At 39.9% G+C, this 20,687-nt stretch overlaps 1 protein-coding gene across 1 annotated transcript; it reads right to left on the reverse strand.

The window, feature by feature from the left end:
- Positions 1-2,972: 2,972 nt before the first annotated feature.
- On the reverse strand, positions 2,973-19,779 carry pax3a (paired box 3a; the record flags this gene model as incomplete). The annotated part of the gene is made up of 9 exons (XM_079243256.1): positions 19,661-19,779; positions 18,941-19,176; positions 18,176-18,305; positions 17,798-17,941; positions 8,806-9,005; positions 8,031-8,196; positions 7,567-7,787; positions 3,973-4,236; positions 2,973-2,990 (listed from the first exon to the last, which is right to left on the reverse strand). The coding sequence occupies exons 1-9, from the start codon at positions 19,743-19,745 to the stop codon at positions 2,973-2,975; spliced, it is 1,464 nt and encodes a 487-aa protein (XP_079099382.1). The 5' UTR covers positions 19,746-19,779.
- Between the last annotated feature and the right edge of the window lie 908 nt (positions 19,780-20,687).

A 20,687-nucleotide genomic window follows, 5' to 3' on the forward strand; every position in this document is an offset into this window, starting at 1 on the left:
ACTGTGTCTTACAAGTTGAGCACTTGTAAAAAAAAAAATAAAAAAAAAATTGTTGAGGGGTAAAGAAAATAGTGAAATGTGATCTTGCCCCGATGTTCTTGTGTTAGGCACACAAACTGATCATTAACAAAAGGAAACAAACAAGTTGGTACACAAATAAAAAGAAATATCAAAAGCATATAACACTGAAACACACATGCTTGCTGAAGATCTATAACATGACTGACACTGACAGCTGCACACCTGATCTTCAAACCTCCAAAGACATGGGAAAAAAAAAAAGAAATATTGCATAATAAAAACTGTGCTGATGATATATGTAACCTTCAGAGGCTCTACCCAGTGGGTGAACAATATTTTCGTCTCTGTTTGGCAATCAGAGCCAGAAGCCGTCTGAGCTGTGTGTAGTCGTGTCGGTGACTGATGTCCTGGTGTGTCTGAGGGCTGCTGTGCTTGTATAATTTACAGCATTTCTGCTTTAGTCATTAAGGGGTGTGAAGGAGCCACCAGGGAGCAGGAATTTGTCCAAAAGGAGTGTTTATGAAAGAGGATATATTTATGATTTAGAACTCCCTGAGTGTGTGCTAGATACATGACAAGAAAGTCATAGAACTTCAGCTTGGAGTTCCTAAGGCATCCCTCACCACTAGCAGGAAAAACAAAAGACGCTTTCAGGTTGAGTGAGCTACTTTCTAATTCATTTAAATTGCTTTATTTGTTTACTTTGATGGTTTTATTCCCTTGATATACATGAATCATAAAAAATCAGCCAATAAAGACAAACCTAAGAAATGTTTCAGGTTACATGAGAAGTCCGAATCAAATTAAAAACACAACTAATACAAAATCTACATATATATTTTTGAAAGATCTTTTTCTACATTTCTGAACATTCTCCAGAGTGAAATACCACCAATTAGGAGAAAGTTGTTTTAATTTATTAAACTTATTGTATTAATAACTTATTGACTTTTTTTTTTTTTTTTTTACTTTTACAAGATTTCTGAGGTGTTACTTTTAAAATAAGGAGAAAGTTATTTATTTATAGAAATTTCCATTTAGAGCCGAAATAGAAATAAGACATCATCTTAAACGATTTTAATAGTTTGACTAATTATATTCTTTTTGTTGTTTTTTTAATATAAGACTTTGAATGTCTTTTGAACATTTTATTAAATAAGATTAGATTTTTTTTCAGATGTCACTTTTTGAGACAATTGAGTGGTTAAAAAATATACATATATATATAAAATATACATAATGTGTGCGTGTGTGTATTCCTAATAATAATTAACTAGTGTTATCCAACGTAAATTGCTTATGGGGCCTTCTTGAAAAAAACATAGAACTACTCATTCATGCATCCAAAATTATATTTTTCTAGATGTTTTAATGACAAATATAATTTGTGTTAAACTTAAATATTTCTTTAACACATTTACTTAATTAGTTATCCAAGGACATCTAAGAAATCCTTTATTCAATTATTTATTTAGATTTGCAAAAAGCACTTCCCACCATAATTTCCAATGAATTTGTGTCCTAAGTTTGAAATCAATAAACAATTTTTTTGCAAAGCAGAGTAGGTTTGGCAGACAACCCAAATGTCAAATACAAATCTATATATCGATCAATAGATAGATAGATATGGATGTATCATGTCATACTGGAGAGCACAATGTATGTAAGTGCATACAAGGGATTAAATAAAAACAGTTCAAACAATAACTATATACTAAATTAATGAATCTTGAATGCATCCCACAAATGACGCTAATACAAAATCACTTTTTTCTGCATTTTCCCATAGTTTATTATAAATAGTAATAGTGCTATATTATACACAAAACTTCTTACAACAAAATCATATCACACCATTGGAAATGGAAAACGATACAAAAGAGAAAAACATGAATAAGGAACACTGTGTAAGACTTACTTAAGCACAGAGGAGTGCTTATACAGAAAATACACTTGAACAACACTAAATAAATAAGAAATGGAACTAGTATTTGCAAGTTCCAGCTGACAACTAATTTGACATGCAAAGCAACAACAACAAAAATTAACTGTCAAACTGAATAATGTATTCACTGGCAGAGAATTTCTTTCTTTTTTTGTGTGTTTTTCTTTTTTCTTTTTGGTTTGTTTACCGGTAACATCATGACTATATTTGCTATTATTCATCACTTGATGATTTCCCCTGATTGATCAATGCATACAACCCAATATGAATAACAATAAAAAAGAGGAAGCAGGTTTTTTCGAGGATATGAGATATTTGATCCGTGTTAATTTACAGAACATGAGGTATGAATGTATTGCACTTTCTTTGGGTTGCTGCAGATTCACCGTCTCTCATTCGGACCAACTCATGCTTTCCTGCTGGTTTTCCTAATGTCGTCACATTTTCATCTTTAACAACATATGAGTCCCATCAATGTTCAATCAATATCACCACTCTAAGACTTGAAGAAGACATCCTTGGAAGAGCACTGCAGATAAATGCACTTTGTCTTTAGTGAATGAGACCACAGAAGCAGTTGGAGCTGCTGAGTTCCCCTCAAGAAATATCTGTACCCTTTATTTTAAAAAAAATCAAATGGTTTTAAAAGTAATTGTACCCATTTGCTTGGCGCCTTCTTCTCCTCCTGAGACAAAACTGGCAGAGAAAAGAAAAACTGCACTTGGTCCTTGGAGCATGGTGTGACACACAAGTAAAGCAAGTGTCAAGTAACAGAGGAGGCTGTGCCTTTGGTCCTTAGTTATTTTATGGAACCTCTTTCATTGGTATCACTGTACTTCCATCCAAAAATGACTCCCCTTCTTCTTGAAGTAGATCACAATAACCCTTTCACCTCCCCAAACCCTATCTTGTTGTCCACAGGGCTGGGGAAGTTGGCAGGGGCAGTAGGCGGTGGTGCTCTTCAGAGATGAATGCCATAGTAGCCATCCAAGTTGTGTTCAGGGATTCATATGATGAAAGGCACCTGGGGAGGACAGAGGAAGACAGAAAAATTTCAATTGTGTGGAATGAAAGGTGTAATGTTTAGAAAATAGAGAATGGTTTAGATGAGCAGGTTAGAATGAAAACAGAGACCATAGGTTCAATAATAATAGTAGCAACATAATGCTTAAGAAATATCTCCATACATTGTCAGAACTAGGTGGCTTGGTATAGCCTGAATCTCTGCCACTGCTTCACTGATCAATAACAACTCTAAATCTGATCTCCAGTGGGACACATGGTTCTAATCCTGACCTGCCAAGGGCCATAATCGCCCCCCTGTTAAAGAGCCCCTATGCCTGCTTTTGTACACACATACCTGTGTTCCCATACATATGTAGACACATACACATTTCGCCAAACCCCCAAAAGCTATGTGTGGGTCTCTCCCAGGTCTGGCTAAATTAATGACATCAAGATGTTGCCATTGATGGGCCGGTCAACATGTGGAAGTGTACCTCAGATCAGCCCTCAACAGCAGACTACTTCAACCCACACACTCCCGTCCCTCCTGTCAAACACACTTTGGGAAGTGGCTCCTTTCACTTGGGCAGCTATCCTCGTTACACAGGGGTCATTACATGGCTAGATGCGTTATACTATAGAATTGATGGGCAAGCTCATCATACAGGGTCATGAAAGGACAGTGAGGGAAAATGTGTGTTGGGATAAGCATCAAGCCACATGGATACGCCAATGATGGTAATATAAACTGAAGCAAGTTGACCACAGCCCTGCCTAACACAAATATAATTTCAGCGCAGCACAGGGTGATTTGAGAAGCTCACTCATCAGTGGGGTCTGTGCAATTAACATGGGCTGTGGGTTGAAAAATCTAAACGAAATCACACAGCCAGGCCAGGGGTCGTAGAATGATACAACCTCACTTTAAACAATCAGTTTGGAAGTCAGTATGAATCTGTGTAAAAATACAATTCAGGCAGAAGCTTAAAACCAGTGTGTACCTTGCTCTGACTGTACTGTCCATACTGATAGGAAGGGTGATGGTCAACAGCATAAGCTGGGGAAGTGTAAGAGGGTGGGCAGTAAGACTGGGTGCTGGGCAGGGTGGGCATGCTGGTTAGGCTTGGAAGAGCCTCTAGGCGCTGGGAACCATGACAGCTAGCTGCCATGCCTCCATTGGGCTCCAGGCCTCCAGTTAGTGGGGAGAGGGCAAAATCACTCTGGGACTGATGCGGAACTCCACTTGGGTTCAAAAGGCCCATCACCTGATTGGAGACACACAAGAGAACTGGGTTAGAATAAACTAGAATACAAATGAAAACGTTTTCTTGAATCACCATGATATTCAAAAAACAAAATAACACTAGAATAAAGAAAAAAACAAAAAACAAGTTTTCCCATTTTTCTCTGTCATACAACAGTCAACCTTTTCTTTTTTCTTCTCAAGTGAGCAATAGTGTAGGAACAGTTCACTGTCAGAACTATGCAATGATGGACTTTCCTCACACACATGGTTCTCTTTACTCTGCCTGTCTGACTGGGGAGCTGACAGTGGCTAAAGGGCTGCATCTTTCATCCCACTGGTGGTTTCTATATGAGTTATCCTGTCATGAGCATGGAAACAGATAAAATAATGTATTAATTTTCAGAGTTTTTTTTGTCATGTGAACTGTGGTCTCTGTAGCTTTTTGTATTAAGGGAACTCATTTCAAGTGCGGTCAGTTAATTTATAAAAACCATATATATATTAACATTTTAATATGTTTAAAGCAGAATTTAAAGACAGTAAAGTACTGTTTCATACACCAGTCAGTTATATCTCTTTTATCTCTTTCACTTTCATTTGTTGTCTCAGTCATGCTCCAAAATTCACCGTGTCCTCGTGAATCCAGGGTAAAGAGGCCAAAAGGTACGTGGGAACGATGACTAGGGTGTGTTTATGTATGTGTGTACTAGGGCTACTTCACCTACATTTGGAATCATGCCACTCACCAAAGGTGTATGTGCGTGCACATGTAGTAAGCATTTTTTGTTCTGATGTCAGGACTTTAGGGGTATGGTGATACATTCTGAACAGCTGCACAAGGGTTTGCGTGAGAAGCAAAGTCGTGAAAATGTCTAAAAAACACAGTGTAGGAAGGAGAGCAAGAATTACAGTCCACCGAGAAGTAAATCGAGCTAAAGACAAGAAAAAAAAACCAAACAGCCTCTAACTAAAGAGGAGGAGAAGAATAAGTAATGTAATGTGATGTAAAAACAAGGGCTTTCCCAGCTGACAGCCAGCTGGCACGCACATGCACATGTACGCGTAAAGGGGAAATTTCTAATCTCTCTAATATATGAAATTTACTAATTTTCAGCGCAATCTGACCAAAATCTACAGCATATGGTAGCTATGCTTAAAATTGAGGGGGGGGTTTTCAGTTAACCAATATATGTCAAATATCTCAAATTTTAATCATATAAATGTATAGATTACAGTAAATATGTTCCAAAAAAGACCAACAAAAAATATGTTGTTTTTCAGTTTATTAGTCTAAAAACTAAGTTAATTTAATATATGTCAATATGAGAATTCCAATATTTTTTTATTATTAATTTGTTTTTATTTTTGTTGGGGTTTTTTTTGTTTGTTTGTGTGTATATGTATGTATTTATAGTTATTCTACAAATAAAACATAGTCAAGTTGTTGTGTTTGCACAAATGTGAGCAAACATTAGTTTGTGTGGCACACACATGCTTGTGTCGAGTTTGTTTCTGATCTACGTTCTCATGCGTACATGCACTCTCACTCTGCAACTGAACCAGCAGCAGTTCCTGATGGTACGTCTGTTTTGAGGTTGTTCCGGGGATTAGGTCTCAGGGGGGTGCAAATCCTGGCCGCTTGCTTCCTTGGTGAGAAAGGATTGCTTTGGTATGCACCAGATCAGCACTGAGACGCCAGAGACAGGGAGATTTGGCCTGGCTGCTGTTCTCAGTGCAGAGCTCACTGCTCAGATGAAAATATCACTGACCAACAGCAAACCCTATCTATATCAAAACCCTATCATGCTCTGATGTGACTATGTCTGAAGTTGGTGGATTCTTCTGATGAAAGGCAAAAAGAATACAGAAGCTTTTATAGACGAATTCAGAGTTCTGACAAATCAAGGGGGTAATTTTAGAGAGAATTTAGAGCAAAACTAACTGAGATGCAGCAGTCTGACAACATCAAAGCTCTAAAGTTTTCCAAGTGTAAGGAGGTCTTCATGTACTATCAATGTCATAGAATTTAATCACCTCTCATTTCCTCTCCCTTATTAAGTTAAAATCAGAAAATTAATTCTATCATCACTGGAAATAGAGAAAACTGCATTGCAGTGTACATTCAAACAGCTGCAATGAATATGTGAATTACAACAAATTATTCAACAAAGTGATTCATTTGCATAAATTACATACTTTGTTAGGAGGAGATAGATTACTTCATTCCAATCAATTAAGACACTGGAACATTCAGTGATTGCAATCCCAGACTGAGAAAATATTCAAGGCACGTCGCCCGATCTACAAGACGAGATGTCCATTTTGTACAGAGCTGCCTGCAAAGGTTAATGTTAAAACCATCCATGAGGGCACACCACCTTTGGCCTCTTTATTGGATTTTAAATCCTTTGATGACCCTGTGGGTGAGGGAACTTACACCACAACCAGTTACATGAGTCTGCTACTTGTGTGCTTGCAGTTTGTCAAATGAAAATTTCCCTGTCTTCTTTCTCAATCTGTACCCTGGAAACTACTGCTGATTTTTTAACAGCGTGTGTCTAATTCTTTAAGAAAAAAAATCTCATCAATGATGCTGTTCATGCATTAAAACAGTCAATTATAGTTTTAGCCTCAGTGGTGCTACCACATACTTTCTGACTGTGCTCCCTGGCAGCCACTACAGCATTCTGTTTTGTTTTCTTTCTTTTTTTTTCCTCAATATATACATATTTGGGCATTCACGTGGTAACAAACCTGCCTGAGGCTTTTTTTTATCTGTGCCTAACAGGAGTCTGAGATTCTCTCTCATGGGAATTAGTACCCACCATGCATTGCACGAAGGCCGACCACCCTTTGTGGTGGTTAAAAGCTCGTTTTACGCCTGTTAGTCCATCTTCTGGGCTGGTAGGGAGCCACTGATGGACACTGATGACTGTGTAATCGACCATAATTGTCTTTTCAGTTTTGATTTGTGTCATCATCTGACATCCATACATCCTTCCTCGTGTCTGGTACTCACACCTCCCCAAAGACTGACGTTTGCCACATTTTAAATTCATCAAAATATCTATCAGAATAAACAAAAATGAAAAGCTGCCGAGTTCTTTAGCCTAACAAGATTTCATCAATGTCGTTGCAATGACATCTCCCAGGTCATACAGGCAGCGCATGTGTGTTTCTGTGCACCGTTATCCAACCATATGGTGCAATTTTTTTCAGGCAAATTAGACGTTTGTGACTACATTGATGCATGTATACATATTTGCGTGTGTGTATAGATAGATAGACAGATAGATAGATAGATGTAAGTGTTTTTATGTGTGCTTCAAAATCAGATACATATAGTCACCTGTGGTGAGAGGCTGTTGCTAATGCTGGGGTTCACAGTGTTGGAGTGTCCTGTTGGGGCCACAAAGCTGTCTGAGTATCCTGAGAAGCTGTGTCGTCCAGAAGACAGGCAGTACGCAGAACCTCCATCCTGGGAAGATGCTGAAGAACTGAGCCCACTCTGGTGCACTGAGGTGGGTGGGAGAGGTTGAGGTCGGTGGACTGTACTGGGCTGCTCAGAGGCTGCATGGAATACAACATTTGATATCAAATCTAATCTTTCTTAAGCAATCAAACATAAAATGTTGCTGCTGCTTAAATGCAGTACCAGTGAAAAATGGACATCTCATTCGATGTAATGAAAGTGTGTCCAAACTTTTTCACTGGTACTTCATGAGGTTTAATTGCATTTTGAGATGATTTTTCAGCTAAAACATTACACTCAATGAAGTCTTTGTATATTAAGATGAGGTCATCCATGCCAACCTTGGGCTATAGAAGTCGGAGGATAAGGGCTGTCTGACAGCTGATAGGGCTGAAGACCTGGCATTGCTGATGGAGGGAAACCATTGGGGATGAGGTGGTTAAAAGCCATCAGTTGATTCGCTCCTGCTTGCTTCCTCCATCGAGCTCTTCTGTTGCTGAACCACACCTAAAGAAAGAACATGGACAAGCTTGAGAGGTGTGTCTTTATCTGCAGAAGACGAGAAGAGTTCAAATTCACTCGTCGTACTGCTACATGTTTTTTTTTTTATGTGTGTGTGTGTGCTTTTGTATCAGGTCGGTGGATTTAAGTGTGCGTGAGGCTTTTCAGTCTCATTACAGGGAGCTAAAGTGATAAAGATCTTAACATCTGCAGACTGCAGTGAAACCACATCTTTGTGTGCTACTGCAAGTCATGTGGTTCAGATAGCACCAGAGGGCTGTTATGGCTGTTAGAGCCTGAATCAGGCAGTTATCTAAATCATAATCTATTTCTAGGTCTTTTCAACCCCCCTTTTGGCAAAACTTTGACACAAATAGAAAGCTGTCCCCATAAAAAGTGGCTGAGCATGTAGGCGTTCATCTGTATGTGCGGTAAGGTTCGGGGGTCGATGGTGTTTTGTGGGAACACATGTCTAATGGCTGTAAAGAATGTGTGGCAACATCCCAAAACAATTTAACGCTCACATGACACACATCCATGACAGTGACACATTGCTTCATTGTCATGGATTTAGTCCCAAGGACTTTGACGTGCACATGTTCATGTGTGTCTAACCTGAACTCGAGCCTCTGTCAGTTTGGCCCGCTGAGCCAGCTCTTCTCGTGTATAGATGTCGGGGTAGTGTGTGCGTTCGAAGGCCCTCTCCAGCTCCTCCAGTTGCTCTGCTGTGAAAGTAGTCCGACTGCGACGCTGCTTCCTTTTTAAAGGCAGGCCTGGCTCAGAGTCCACGTCAGAGCCCTCATCCGAGTGACTGGCTGGGATTGCAAAACAAACACCGCATTACTTCACTATTTGAAAGAGGTGGGCGAACATGTAATGAAACTGCAGTGAATACTGAGCTGGGATACAATAGCCAGTGCTGAAATAATAGATTATGCTGACTACAACACATGGTGCAGAGCCACTTTAGAATGTGTCCCCCTGCTTCCTTAAACTCTTCAGTGGTTCCTGATGTGATCAAAAGCCAAAGGCTGCTTGAACATGGATTAAAGAGGTCTAGATCCCTCTGGGGCATCTATTGCCTGGGACACTCCGTCTCTCCCAGTCTTACCCATGCTGTGTGCTATGACGATAGCATCCTATTGAGAAATGAAGGCAGTCCTTTGCAGGTGCTTCTTAATCTGTTTGTTCAGTTGAGGGCAGGAAAAAAGCGACCGGACCAGTGAGAGACAGCTATAGGGATCTAATTCAGCAGAAGAGGGTGAATCAATGAAGGCTTGAGACTTGAGACAGAGGACCATTTCTGCATTCAGGGGGAGGCTGCCCATCTATTAAATAATGATCAGGCTCCACAAACTACCGTGACAGCTCTCCATTGTCCGCCATTACGAGTGCAATCCCCCATTTCTTTTTCCGTTATATGCACACTCACAAACATGCATCTGCTGTGTCTGGGCTGCGAGCTTTCCCTCCAGTAAATGTTCTCTATGACAATGTGTCAAACACAGATGGACACAAAGCAGAGAGAGTTGGAATCCTCTCCCAAATCCACCCCAATGGGACCTCTAACACCTCATGAGGAAGGTTCAGTGGGTCTTTTTCAATACTTAGACTATGCAGTGAACATCTAAGCTGAGAGAAGAAATAAGGAACTCCCAAGCACAGAGACAGGTGTAAGCAAGAGAAAGGCTTCAGGGCAGAACTGAAGCTTGTCTGTTTGCCCCAGACTGCTCATTCTCCCTATGCCCTCCAGATTTAAAGCTTTAATTAAAAAGTGCCAAGTCAGACATGGAGGGGGGGCACAGGGATCTGCCCTTGCCACTGGAGCCTCTGGAGTCAAGCAGGAAATGTTTGTGCCGGTTGCCAGTGTGTGTCTGACCAGGCATTACACACGGATTTGGCCTCTGGGAATGCTGCTGAGCAAAGGACCGCCGGCAAACAAGATTCTGACGCTGAGAAGAGCTCTTTATTACATTTGGACCAGGGACGCCACACTGGCATATAGGGTCACCGGGGATTGGCTGGATGCTTCAATACTCCTGGAACGTGCAGTATGAGTTTGGGATGTGGTTTGTTTATGAAAGGATGTGAGACCAATTGGAGCAAATTCTATAAGACAACAGGTGCAAAGAGAAAACTATGGAGCCTTGCAGACATGATGCATGAAATAGAAACTTTGCTTGTAAACACAACAACACTACTTGGATTAACAAGTGCATTTTTTTAATAGTTTCATTTATATTAAAAGAATAATCCTAGCATGCCATAAAATGACATGTAATGTTATGACTATTTTGTTGATGGAAGAAAAAAAGACAGAAAAAGAGGTCGAATGGCAGCAGAGATTCCTAAAAGAGAGAAGAAGAGCTCATAAAACTCCTCAGGGGAGTGAGAGCTCCCCATTTCTCAATCTAACTCATGTTAACTACAGGGCTGGGGGTGGATCTTTGTTCCGTTGCTCTCTGTAATTTTTGTCTTTCCCCGTTTTTCCCTCCCAATCTTTATTATTAGTAGCTACTGACGAAGCACTCCGTCACAGACTATCCCCAAATGGCAAATGACAATGTTGCTTTCTCATCCTCTTGCTTGCTTTTTCTTTTTTATTCTTTCTTTATCTGCTTTCCTCTTACACTCGTTTTCTATTTTTCTCCTGTTTTTTATTTGGAAGTGATGTGGCCAAGCTTTTGTATCTTAGCAGGGAAAGGCTGTGGCAGGCCTCTATTGGACCGATTACCACGCTCCATCTGTAGGAGCCATCAGGGACGCCCGGGCCCGCATTCAGGGGCCTGTCACCTGCCCAGCAGGGGAGATGGGAGGAAAAAGGGGGGACTGAAGGGTAAGATGGGGGCTGTAGAGCCGGGGGCTGAGTGGGAGAATGAGGAGTGGGAGGGAGAGGGGCACAAAGGGGTCCAGTGAAGGGCCAATGGGGGCTGTGGAGGGGCACAGCAGGGGAGCACCCCTTAACCCCCTCCTTCCACAGCCCGAGGGGCATAAAGTTGGGGGATGGAAAGTCGAAAGGTTGACATGGAGAGGAGTTTGGAAGCTGGAGGTACCTGAAGAAGATGCTTGGGAAGAGGGGGCAGGGAAAGTACCGAACTAATGCAAATGGGTGGTGCTGGTCATTGTTAAAAATAGAACCTGTCCCTTCCATCTCATCTAGTCACTTCACTTGTCTCTTTCTCTGGACTCAGCCATCATTACATCCACATTTTTTTAAACTTTCAAAATACCATTCTTGTGCTGCTGGGGATCAATTTTAAGGCCTGCTAATGCAGGAGCAGGCTTGTTCCCACACATTACCCTCAACAAATGACAGAAGAGGATACTGGGCACAAAAAAGAGAGGCCTCGACCTCCTTACTTAAACACCCAAATCAAATTTTCCGCTGCAGCTAAAGCGCTGGGGAGCTGAAAATACTCTATCGCCACTCACAGTTTGGTTGTTGCGCTGACAAGAATCTTAATAGAAAGACAGATTATTATCCTTCTAGCGGAAATTGAGCCTGCTGTAGAATTATCCATGAAGCACTTGTTTCAAAGCTAAATAAGATGTACGATAACTGTTATTGAGCTACATGAGACAACAGAGTAGATTAACTAGAATATTTAGCCAAATCTAGAGTGTTAAATGAGTGAATAACAGGTTACTGTCCTTGGGAAAAAAGAAAAAAGTGCATTTAAAATTGCACATGCACACATGATGGATCTCTATCAGTTTGGAAAGGACAATGCTACAAACTCTCTGTTCAATATAAACAGAACCTTTTGTGGATCAAGAGAGGAGACTGACAGCCAGGGAAGATAAAGTCCAGTGGGTCACAGATGTGAACCTGGGGAACGTCCAGTTCCATTAGCTTCACCTGCATCAAGAGTTCCTCAAGCAGGCCAAAAAAAACTGGGAGAGGATTCCAACTCTGAGGATAAAGACTGCTCTTGTTTGTTGCATAGACTGCGGCCAGGACTCGTCTTGGCAAGCAATCGTCCCCCCCCCCCCCCCCCCCCCCCCCCCCCCCTTCCTCTCTTCCCGCCCCTTCAAGTGATGTTAATATGAAGAGACATACCCAGTCGCACACAACCATGTCTGTACACACGTTTATATAAATTCACACACAAAGTTTGAAAAATGACCAAAAAAAAAAAAAAAAAAAACGAGGAAAGAAACGGAAAGTGTGACAGAGACTGTGAGAGAGAATCAAAATGAAATGAGGAGGATAAGAAAAAAAAAAGATAAAGCAAAGCATATGGAGCGGTTTATAGCCTTGTCTTGGTAGGGGCAGGCTTACCCGTCCTCCAAAGGCTGTTAATAGAGAAGGTAATTGAGCTGGTGACATGTGTTCGCAATGCAAAACAAAGGGCAGAAGAGACAAATGAACTAGCTATTTGCCCAAGGAAGTAGATCTGGCCCTTTCAGGCAACACAGCACAGTGCAAATGGGTCACTGAATGAAATAGTAGCATCGAGCTGGAGCAAGCAGATGCACTGGAGGAGAAGAATGGTTAACTGACAGCTTATGGACTCAGCTGGGGTTAACAGTTAAGAGAAAAATAGGAGTGAGTGGGCTGCTCACTTGACTTGCTAAAGAGCCCCCAGGAACCTGCAGCTGCCTGGGAAAGGAGGAGGGGGTCTGATGGAAAGAAAAAGCGAGGGAGATGATGATGTGATGGACAGAGAAAATTGAGTAAATGATGGCAGGAGGTTGGCACTTAACGTACAAAGAAGTAGCTGGCGATATGAAGTAAAAAGATGTATCTCTGTCTAACACTGAATCAGTGACAAGAAGCCCCAAAAGGCCCTACATGGCTATTATGTGTGCCCAGTGGGCAGTGGTTATTATTTAGTTCCACTGCGGTGCAGTTAGGTGACAGTTTCACGGTGGCATTTCCACCCTCGGGGCAGGGACAAAACAACTTCACTGAACCCACGCAGAGCTGCAGCAAAGGGCCAGTCTGCCGCACGTTCCAGTCAAACGGAGACTAACTAGCAAAGATCTGCATCAGCCTTGCCTCATTTAGGTGAAACAGACAACCGAGCAATCACCTTGGTTGTCTGATGATATGTGTCACATATCATTTAAACGTATGCAAGAGAGAAATGAAAGCTGTGGAAGCAGCTGACTCCAACGGGGTGGTGGTATGGTATTAGACTGTGAGCTGACATCTTTTCCCAAACATTATTGTAACCTCCTTTTCCTGGGTCCTGATAGTTTTAACAGTCAAGTGACCCTAGGCTGGCCCCTGACCTTTTCACAGCAACTGCACAGCATTGCAGTGAAAATGGCCCACCACTGACCCTGCAACAAATCTTCACAGACACTCAACAGAGAAAGAAATCATCCTCACATTCCATGTTTTTTTCTGATGCTACATACAGAATAATGGTCAGTTTTTCTGTTTTTCTCTGTATCTGATGCAGTTTTTTTTTTTGCAAAATGAGAACTTTAGGGCAACAAACTGCAGGATTTCATTGAGGGTGTTTTAGGTAATTTCTTTCTCCAGAGAAGGAGAAAAGGCATTACTTAAAACAGCAACAGAGCTGCTGGCATGTCCATAATGTGCAATGTGCTGGACGAAACAGCTCCACAAAAACTGAGGCTAAACAAAGTTAAATGATTGACAACACTGTCTGGCTTTACTCAATTAACTATCCCATTGTGGTGCTCTTTGCAGTGTCCCCTCGCCCCCGACCCTTTTCTCTTCACGCTCCTTTATCCTCCCCATCAGAGTTTTGCTTAGCTAATACTTCCAAGGAAATAGAGAGTTCTTTTTCTGCTGGGGCTCCTCTCCTTGACCTTCTATTGCTCATTTCTTCTCTTTCAGTCACTTCACAGTGTCTCTGGGGTTAGTTGGGAGAATGTGGAGAGTACATCAGTGCTGAGGGGCCGGCTCAGGCCAGGACCCCAGCCCATTACTTCAAAGTTGGCCCGCATTCATTAATTGTCCTTTGAATTAATATTGGGGGATCACAATGTGGGTGCCAACAGAGAAAGAGGCTTTAATGAAGCATAGAGTCTGCATTCAGTTGCAGATCAGCCAGTGTGGATTTTTTTCTTTCTTTTTGTGGAGTGAGAGAGCCCTGAGAATCATGCCGACAGAAAAGTAGAAAAGAGCAAAACAATGTCCGTCTGTCTGTCTATCTATCTATCTATCTATCTATCTATCTATCTATCTATCTATCTATCTATCTATCTATCTATCTATCTATCTATCTATCTATCTATCTATCTATCTATCTATCCATCCATCCATCTATCTATCTATCTATCTATCTATCTATCTATCTATCTATCTATCTATCTATCTATCTATCTATCTATCTATCTATCTATCTATCTATCTAATTCTTCTTTTGTTTGTTTTTCCAAGCTGCCTTGCAGGATAAACAAGCATTATAAGTACTACAAACACAGTGAAATGCGGACTGTAGCAGACATTCCTCTGGTTACAAAGAGGCCTCCTGTCTGCGCTAAAGCTTTATATAAGATCTATAAAAAAAAAAAATTTAAAAAAAATCAGCATGTATTTCTCTGTTTACAGTTATGGGTTATTGCCATGCAGCTCGGATGACTTTGCTCCCTGAGTGTGAGAGAAACCAATCTCTGTATATTCTTGACTTGTGAGCATGTAAGTCATAAAATGTGAAAATTGGTTTAAGATGGCACAGATGTTGTAGTTTTGTAGTTGTCTAGTTGTCTTAATTGTGCCTTGATTGCTTTTGAAATTAACGTATAGGGCACACACACACACGCCATAATAAAAAGGCACACACCGAACGCAAATATGATCTTTCTGCTCTCCTCACTCCTAAATTTTCTCTCATTCTTAATCCATGCCAAAATCCCAGGGAGTCAGTAACCCAGTTTATTTACACAAACAAAGTCCTACTCAGCTCCTTTGACAAAAGCAGCTAAATCTTTCATGTTTTGTCAGCACTTGATTCCTCCTGTCCCTCTGGCTATTTGCCTGCCTCCAGACAATGGAGGCAGGAGAATGGCAGCAGATTGTTGGAATGCACCTCAATGAAACCAATTATTACATGTTGACTGCGTTCACCATGGCAGAATTGAAAGAACTGAGCTCATTCATTTAAGCACTGCAGGACTCCCTTTAAAGAAAAGTTGTCCCTTTGACTGTTTGTATTTCTGAGCTTTCTTTTTTCCCCCTTCTTCTTTCTGCCTTTCACCCCCCACCTGCCATAAATAGATCCTGCAAGAGTGGCTACCCCTCTTTCATGACTTGGGTTACTTTAATTAGTTAAATGAGGCTAAAGGCTAAAGCGACAGCAGTAATAAATAGAGGATGCTATCAATTAAAACAGCCCTGCTAATGGCAAGAAGCAATCTTTGAAGCTACAGTGTAATTAAATGTGCTCATTTAATGATATCTTAAAGATACACTTATTTCGATATATTCATAGTCAACAAACGTGCCCAATGACAAATCCATTGTTTCAACTATAAAGGTTTAAACTTTACGAGTTGAGCATTATCTTATTCCCATGATTGAAAGTAATGGTAAAGATAAACAAAGCAACTTATAATCATACTCATCTACTTCTCATCCTGGCACATGCTAATGCCATGCATACATACTGCTGCTGCTCAGTATACTTTATCCCACAAACCTTAGCATTCTTTTTTTTCCCAGACAAATAAATCTAAATGAGTCAGCTTTGATCTTAGCACTTAAGGAAAGCCAACAATAGTAGCTGAGGAGAAAGGGGCAGAGAGCAACAGGCCTCTCCCCATCACAACAATAGCCTCTGCAAACACCTACTTAATCAATATTTGGCCAGAAGACACTCTCTCAAGTCACCAAACCACCCTTTTCACATTCTAATGGAATGCTATGAAAGAGAAAAACAACAACTACATCCACATCCAAGAGACACAGTAATAAAACAGTGGGCCTACTAGTCTGTAGGGAAGTGATCTTAACTATTAGCAGGATTTCATCTGTTTTATTTGGTCTGTTAAAAAATGATAATAAAAAAGAAATAGATGTGTTGCATTTGTCTAATTCACACTTGTTCGTATTAAACGCATTAATAAAAGTAAAAGAAAGTTTTAAAAAAGAAATTAAAAAAACAGCCAACGTTATTTAGAAAATAACATTGAATAAGTAATTTCAGTTGGAAAAAAAAAAACTCTGTTTCCAATCAGAATAATCCGCTCTGCGCTTAAATGTGTTTACAAAGTCGCGCTCTTGATGTGGATGTGTCCCACTATACGGTGGAGAGGGAGTGGGAAGTGTCCCGCATGGACACTGAATTAAATGTGTGCGCCCAAGGCAAAAAAGGGAAGGGGCGGACTTTGTCTGAGATGAAAGTGGAGAGAAATAAAAGGTTTGGATTTAATCTAGTGAGGAGGAGAGTTTTCCTGCGCTTACTGGTTGAAAGAGTCATGCTCGCTGCGCAAAGACAAAAAGCCGCGATAAAAAAAATAAAATTAAAAAAAAAATGCCCCGCGCACAAAAGTAACGGAACCGCTCAATTTTGTTGTGGACTGGCTGAAACACATTTCAGACAGTCACCCCTTTTGACCTGGTCCAAATAACTCTACTTACCCAAATTTTTCTTAAAGAGTCAATGTAAAACGGCCCGTTTTGACTAAATTTAAACAAATATAGAACAATGTATAAATATGCAAACTACCACTCCATGGGTCTGGCCATCAATAATTAACTACATGTTCCAGCCCGTCCTTTGCCACAACTCTTCAGTAACCAACAGGTCGTAAATCAACAGGTGCTTGTCTGGAAGCTTAGCTTTTCTCAAATATAAACCGTTCACAGTGAGGTAAAAGCGAAAACTGAGATTTCTTTGCGCAACTCATAAACTCGGTGGCACTGGGCCCATTGGTGTCCCTGAATAATTCATCGCTCATTGCGGGTTCATAATGTCTTCTCCCGGTCTTTTGTCAGTGCAGTTTTTCTCTCCCTTTCTTTTCCCATTTTGAAAAGCTCTGGCATCTTTTTGTACACCACTGAGCCGCTCACTGGAGTTTGGCTTTTGTGTGCGTCAAACTGAGGTGTGAGCCTCAATGGACTCTCCATGCTTTGTCCGCTGAAGTTCATCCTCAAGTGTCCGATTAAGTGTTTAAAAAAAGTTTCTCATGCTTGGAAGTTGGACAAATGTTTGATTTTAAAATAGCTCTTTGCATGGACTTCTTTGTTAACTCTCCAAGCGCATGCGTAAGAACCGAAAACTTTAAAGTGTAAAACTTTTCTGGAAAAGTCTGCAAACTATTGATCGCCTCTGACAAATTATACGTAGGCGTTTATTATTATTATTATTATTATTATTATTATTATTATTATTATTATTATTATTATTATTTCTGTATAAACTAATCAGTCACAAAAGACACAAGGATACACCAAAACTGATATGATGCCCAAACAACAGACAAAAAACTAAAGGCAGCCGCAAAAAATAAAACACCTAAAGCAATCCAAAAGTCCACCTTCATGTTCCGTTCTTTCATAACTTAATATTTCAGCATTTTGGTGACTGTAAAGGCACAAAATGACACAGCTAAATAAATGTGCATACAGACACACACCCAGCCATACACACACATATACACAAAAACGAAAAAGATCCGAACTTACATCTGTCTCCAAGAATGCCATCGATACTGTGTTTTGTCCGAGGTTCGTTATCCTCCATCGCCCTCTTCACCACGTCCTCTTCCTCCTCCTCATCCTCAGCGACACCGCCGAATTTGGCGCGCATAATTCGGCTGATGCTGCTCACTGAAAAGGAAGCGTTGAAATTGGAAATCAATAAATGGATAAATAAAAGTGCGCTCCCATAAATGCGTGGCAGCGTGATTAAAAGTTGCCCAAATAATTAATAAAGTGTGTTAATTAATTAACCAAGAAAGAAGTCAATTAAACTGAAGGACTAATTGCCTTGGTCTCTGCTCTCTTATGAGCATTATTTTAACATCATTCTGTATAACATAAACTTTTCTAAAGTTCACCCACCTGACGGGACATTGTTCCTGTCGCAGATCCCATCTTTCAGTAGTTTGTCCCTGATCTCCCAGCTGAACATACCCGGGTTTTCCCTCTTGTACTCTTCGATCTTCTTGTCCACTTCTGGAGACGAAGTTTGCTTTGGTGTGAAAAGGAAAAGTCACGTTAAAGAACCATCTAAACAACCATTATGTAGGCAGCTTACTATATATATGTGTATATATATATATATATATATATATATATATATATATATATATATATATATATATATATATATATATATATATATATATATATATATATATATATATATATATATACATATATATATATATATATATATATATATATATATATATATATACATATATATATATATATATATATATATATATATATATATATATATATATATGATTGAGGAAAATATATCCAGAGTCATTAGAGTCATTTTTAATTTTTATTTGTGCAAATGCTTATGTTGGAATAAATAGATAAATGTATGTTATTTTTAAGAAAAGAAAGATAGAAAAAGATTTTTTTTTTAAATTAATGTTTAAAAATAAGGTTTTGTTTCATTTTGTTGATGTTTTGTCTGTTCTCTACATGCTCTAACTGTATTTGAGTTTATTTCCATTCATTAACCTCCCATGTTCTGTGGGTGATCATACAACACATTTAAAGCAATTTTTAAGCTGTTTTTTTTTTTTTTTTTTTAGTTGGAAAAACACGGAGGAAAATCATGTTTAAGTGAAATTTTCTTTCTCTCACCTTTGGCTTGCTGCCTCCGATGGCTCCCGGCCTGATGGAGCCTGTCTCCTGGTACCGGCAGAGAATTTTGGAGACGCAGCCGTGGGACACTCTCAGCTGACGTGATATAACACATGGACGGATCCCGTGGTGAGCCATCTCCACGATTTTGTGGCGGATATGGTTGGGAAGAGGTCTGCCGTTTATGAAGACTCCACCAAGCTGGTTGACCCGACCCTGTCCTAACGGAGTGGAAACTACACAGCCAGAGACATTTCTGAGTGGATTTCTCCTAACTTGTATAAAATCCGTCTTGTTTTAGGACAACTGAATATCTGAGACTTTACAGGATAAGATAAGTTCTTAAAACAAAGTGAAATGTCGACGTATGGGGGACAGAAATAACCTAGGCTATCAAACTTAAAGTTTCGTCAAAGTTTTATTTGGGAAAAACAACACGTATGATGAGGAGAGAAAAAAATCTCCAAGCTCTGTTATATAAAGCTTAAATGATGTAAAATGATATTATTCTTATTGTTGTATAAAATATTAAATAAAAATCAATCGTGGGGTTTTTTTTAATCTTTTCCCATAAAATGACAACTGCATTTACGTTTAATTACACACATTTTAAAGATATTCAGATATGGAGTTAGTAAGAGTTAGTCAGCCTTGCATAAGTTATCCTTTAGCCTGGAATCTTTCCCAACTTTCGTGAAGCAACTAGTAGCAGTGTTTTACCTTCCAGGGAGTATCCTCCCCGCGGGTAGTTCTGATGAGGAGTTGGTCTCATCATTCTCGGTAAACCTCCTGCCAGCGCTGTCATGACTCCTGACTTTCTGTCAGGCCACTCTTTAAGCGAACTTGTCTCTGCTTGTCCTGTTTTTATTCCACAAAATACCTTCTGTTTACTTGTTCAGGTCGCCCTCCCTCTCTTCGAGAGTCGCAATGCAGTCCCTTTTCCTGGAGTAACAGGTTGCCCCGTGGGAATCTGAAGTCTGGAGCTCAGAGTTACTGAGCGCTATCCAGTGGTCGTCTTCAGCTTGGTGGGTAGGGGTGGGGCGGGGAAGGTGAGTTTAAATCAACGTGCAGGTTTCTGACAGTCCTGGAGGGTTTAGAAGATGCTCTAAGACGATGGATGGAAGTCAAACATTTTATCTGCGGTCGCTGTCCCCTCTGACTCCGCGCTGGGCACGCTGATTGGTTAAACACCAGGACATTGGGAGGAAGGAGGAGCCGTGTGATTGGACAGAAGAGGCTCAGTTCTGTTTGGATTGACCTCAAGAGGTCAACTTGTCATGTCACAAGCTTCTGTATATTAAACTTTTCCCAAAGAACACGATTTTTAATTAAACATAAAAGTATACGCCAGCAATTTTCCTTTCTCTGTTGAAATAATCAATCTGCCAATAAATGTGAAAGATTGACTGATATATCTGGCTAAAAGTAGCACAGAAACGGGTTTTGAGAAGCTAAAACATCTAATGTTAAGGTCAGTAATTATAGGTGACATCAGTAATGCGTACTTATAATTGTCCTCACAAACTGATCCAAACACAAAGTAAATTTTAATTAAAATTTTAACTTTAATTCTTAATTTAAATGTGAACATTAATAGAAAATTTTATTTTAGTTAAACAGATAATGGGACTTACTATGCATTACAGATAGTGACATATAATTTAATTTTTATGCAATTTGCTTTTATAAGGGCACTACACGTGTTTTTCACTTTTTTTATTTGTATTCACACAAATAATCCTTCTTC

The sequence above is a fragment of the Telmatherina bonti genome (genome assembly GCF_933228915.1).
Source record: "Telmatherina bonti genome assembly, chromosome: 7".
NCBI lineage: Eukaryota > Metazoa > Chordata > Actinopteri > Atheriniformes > Telmatherinidae > Telmatherina > Telmatherina bonti.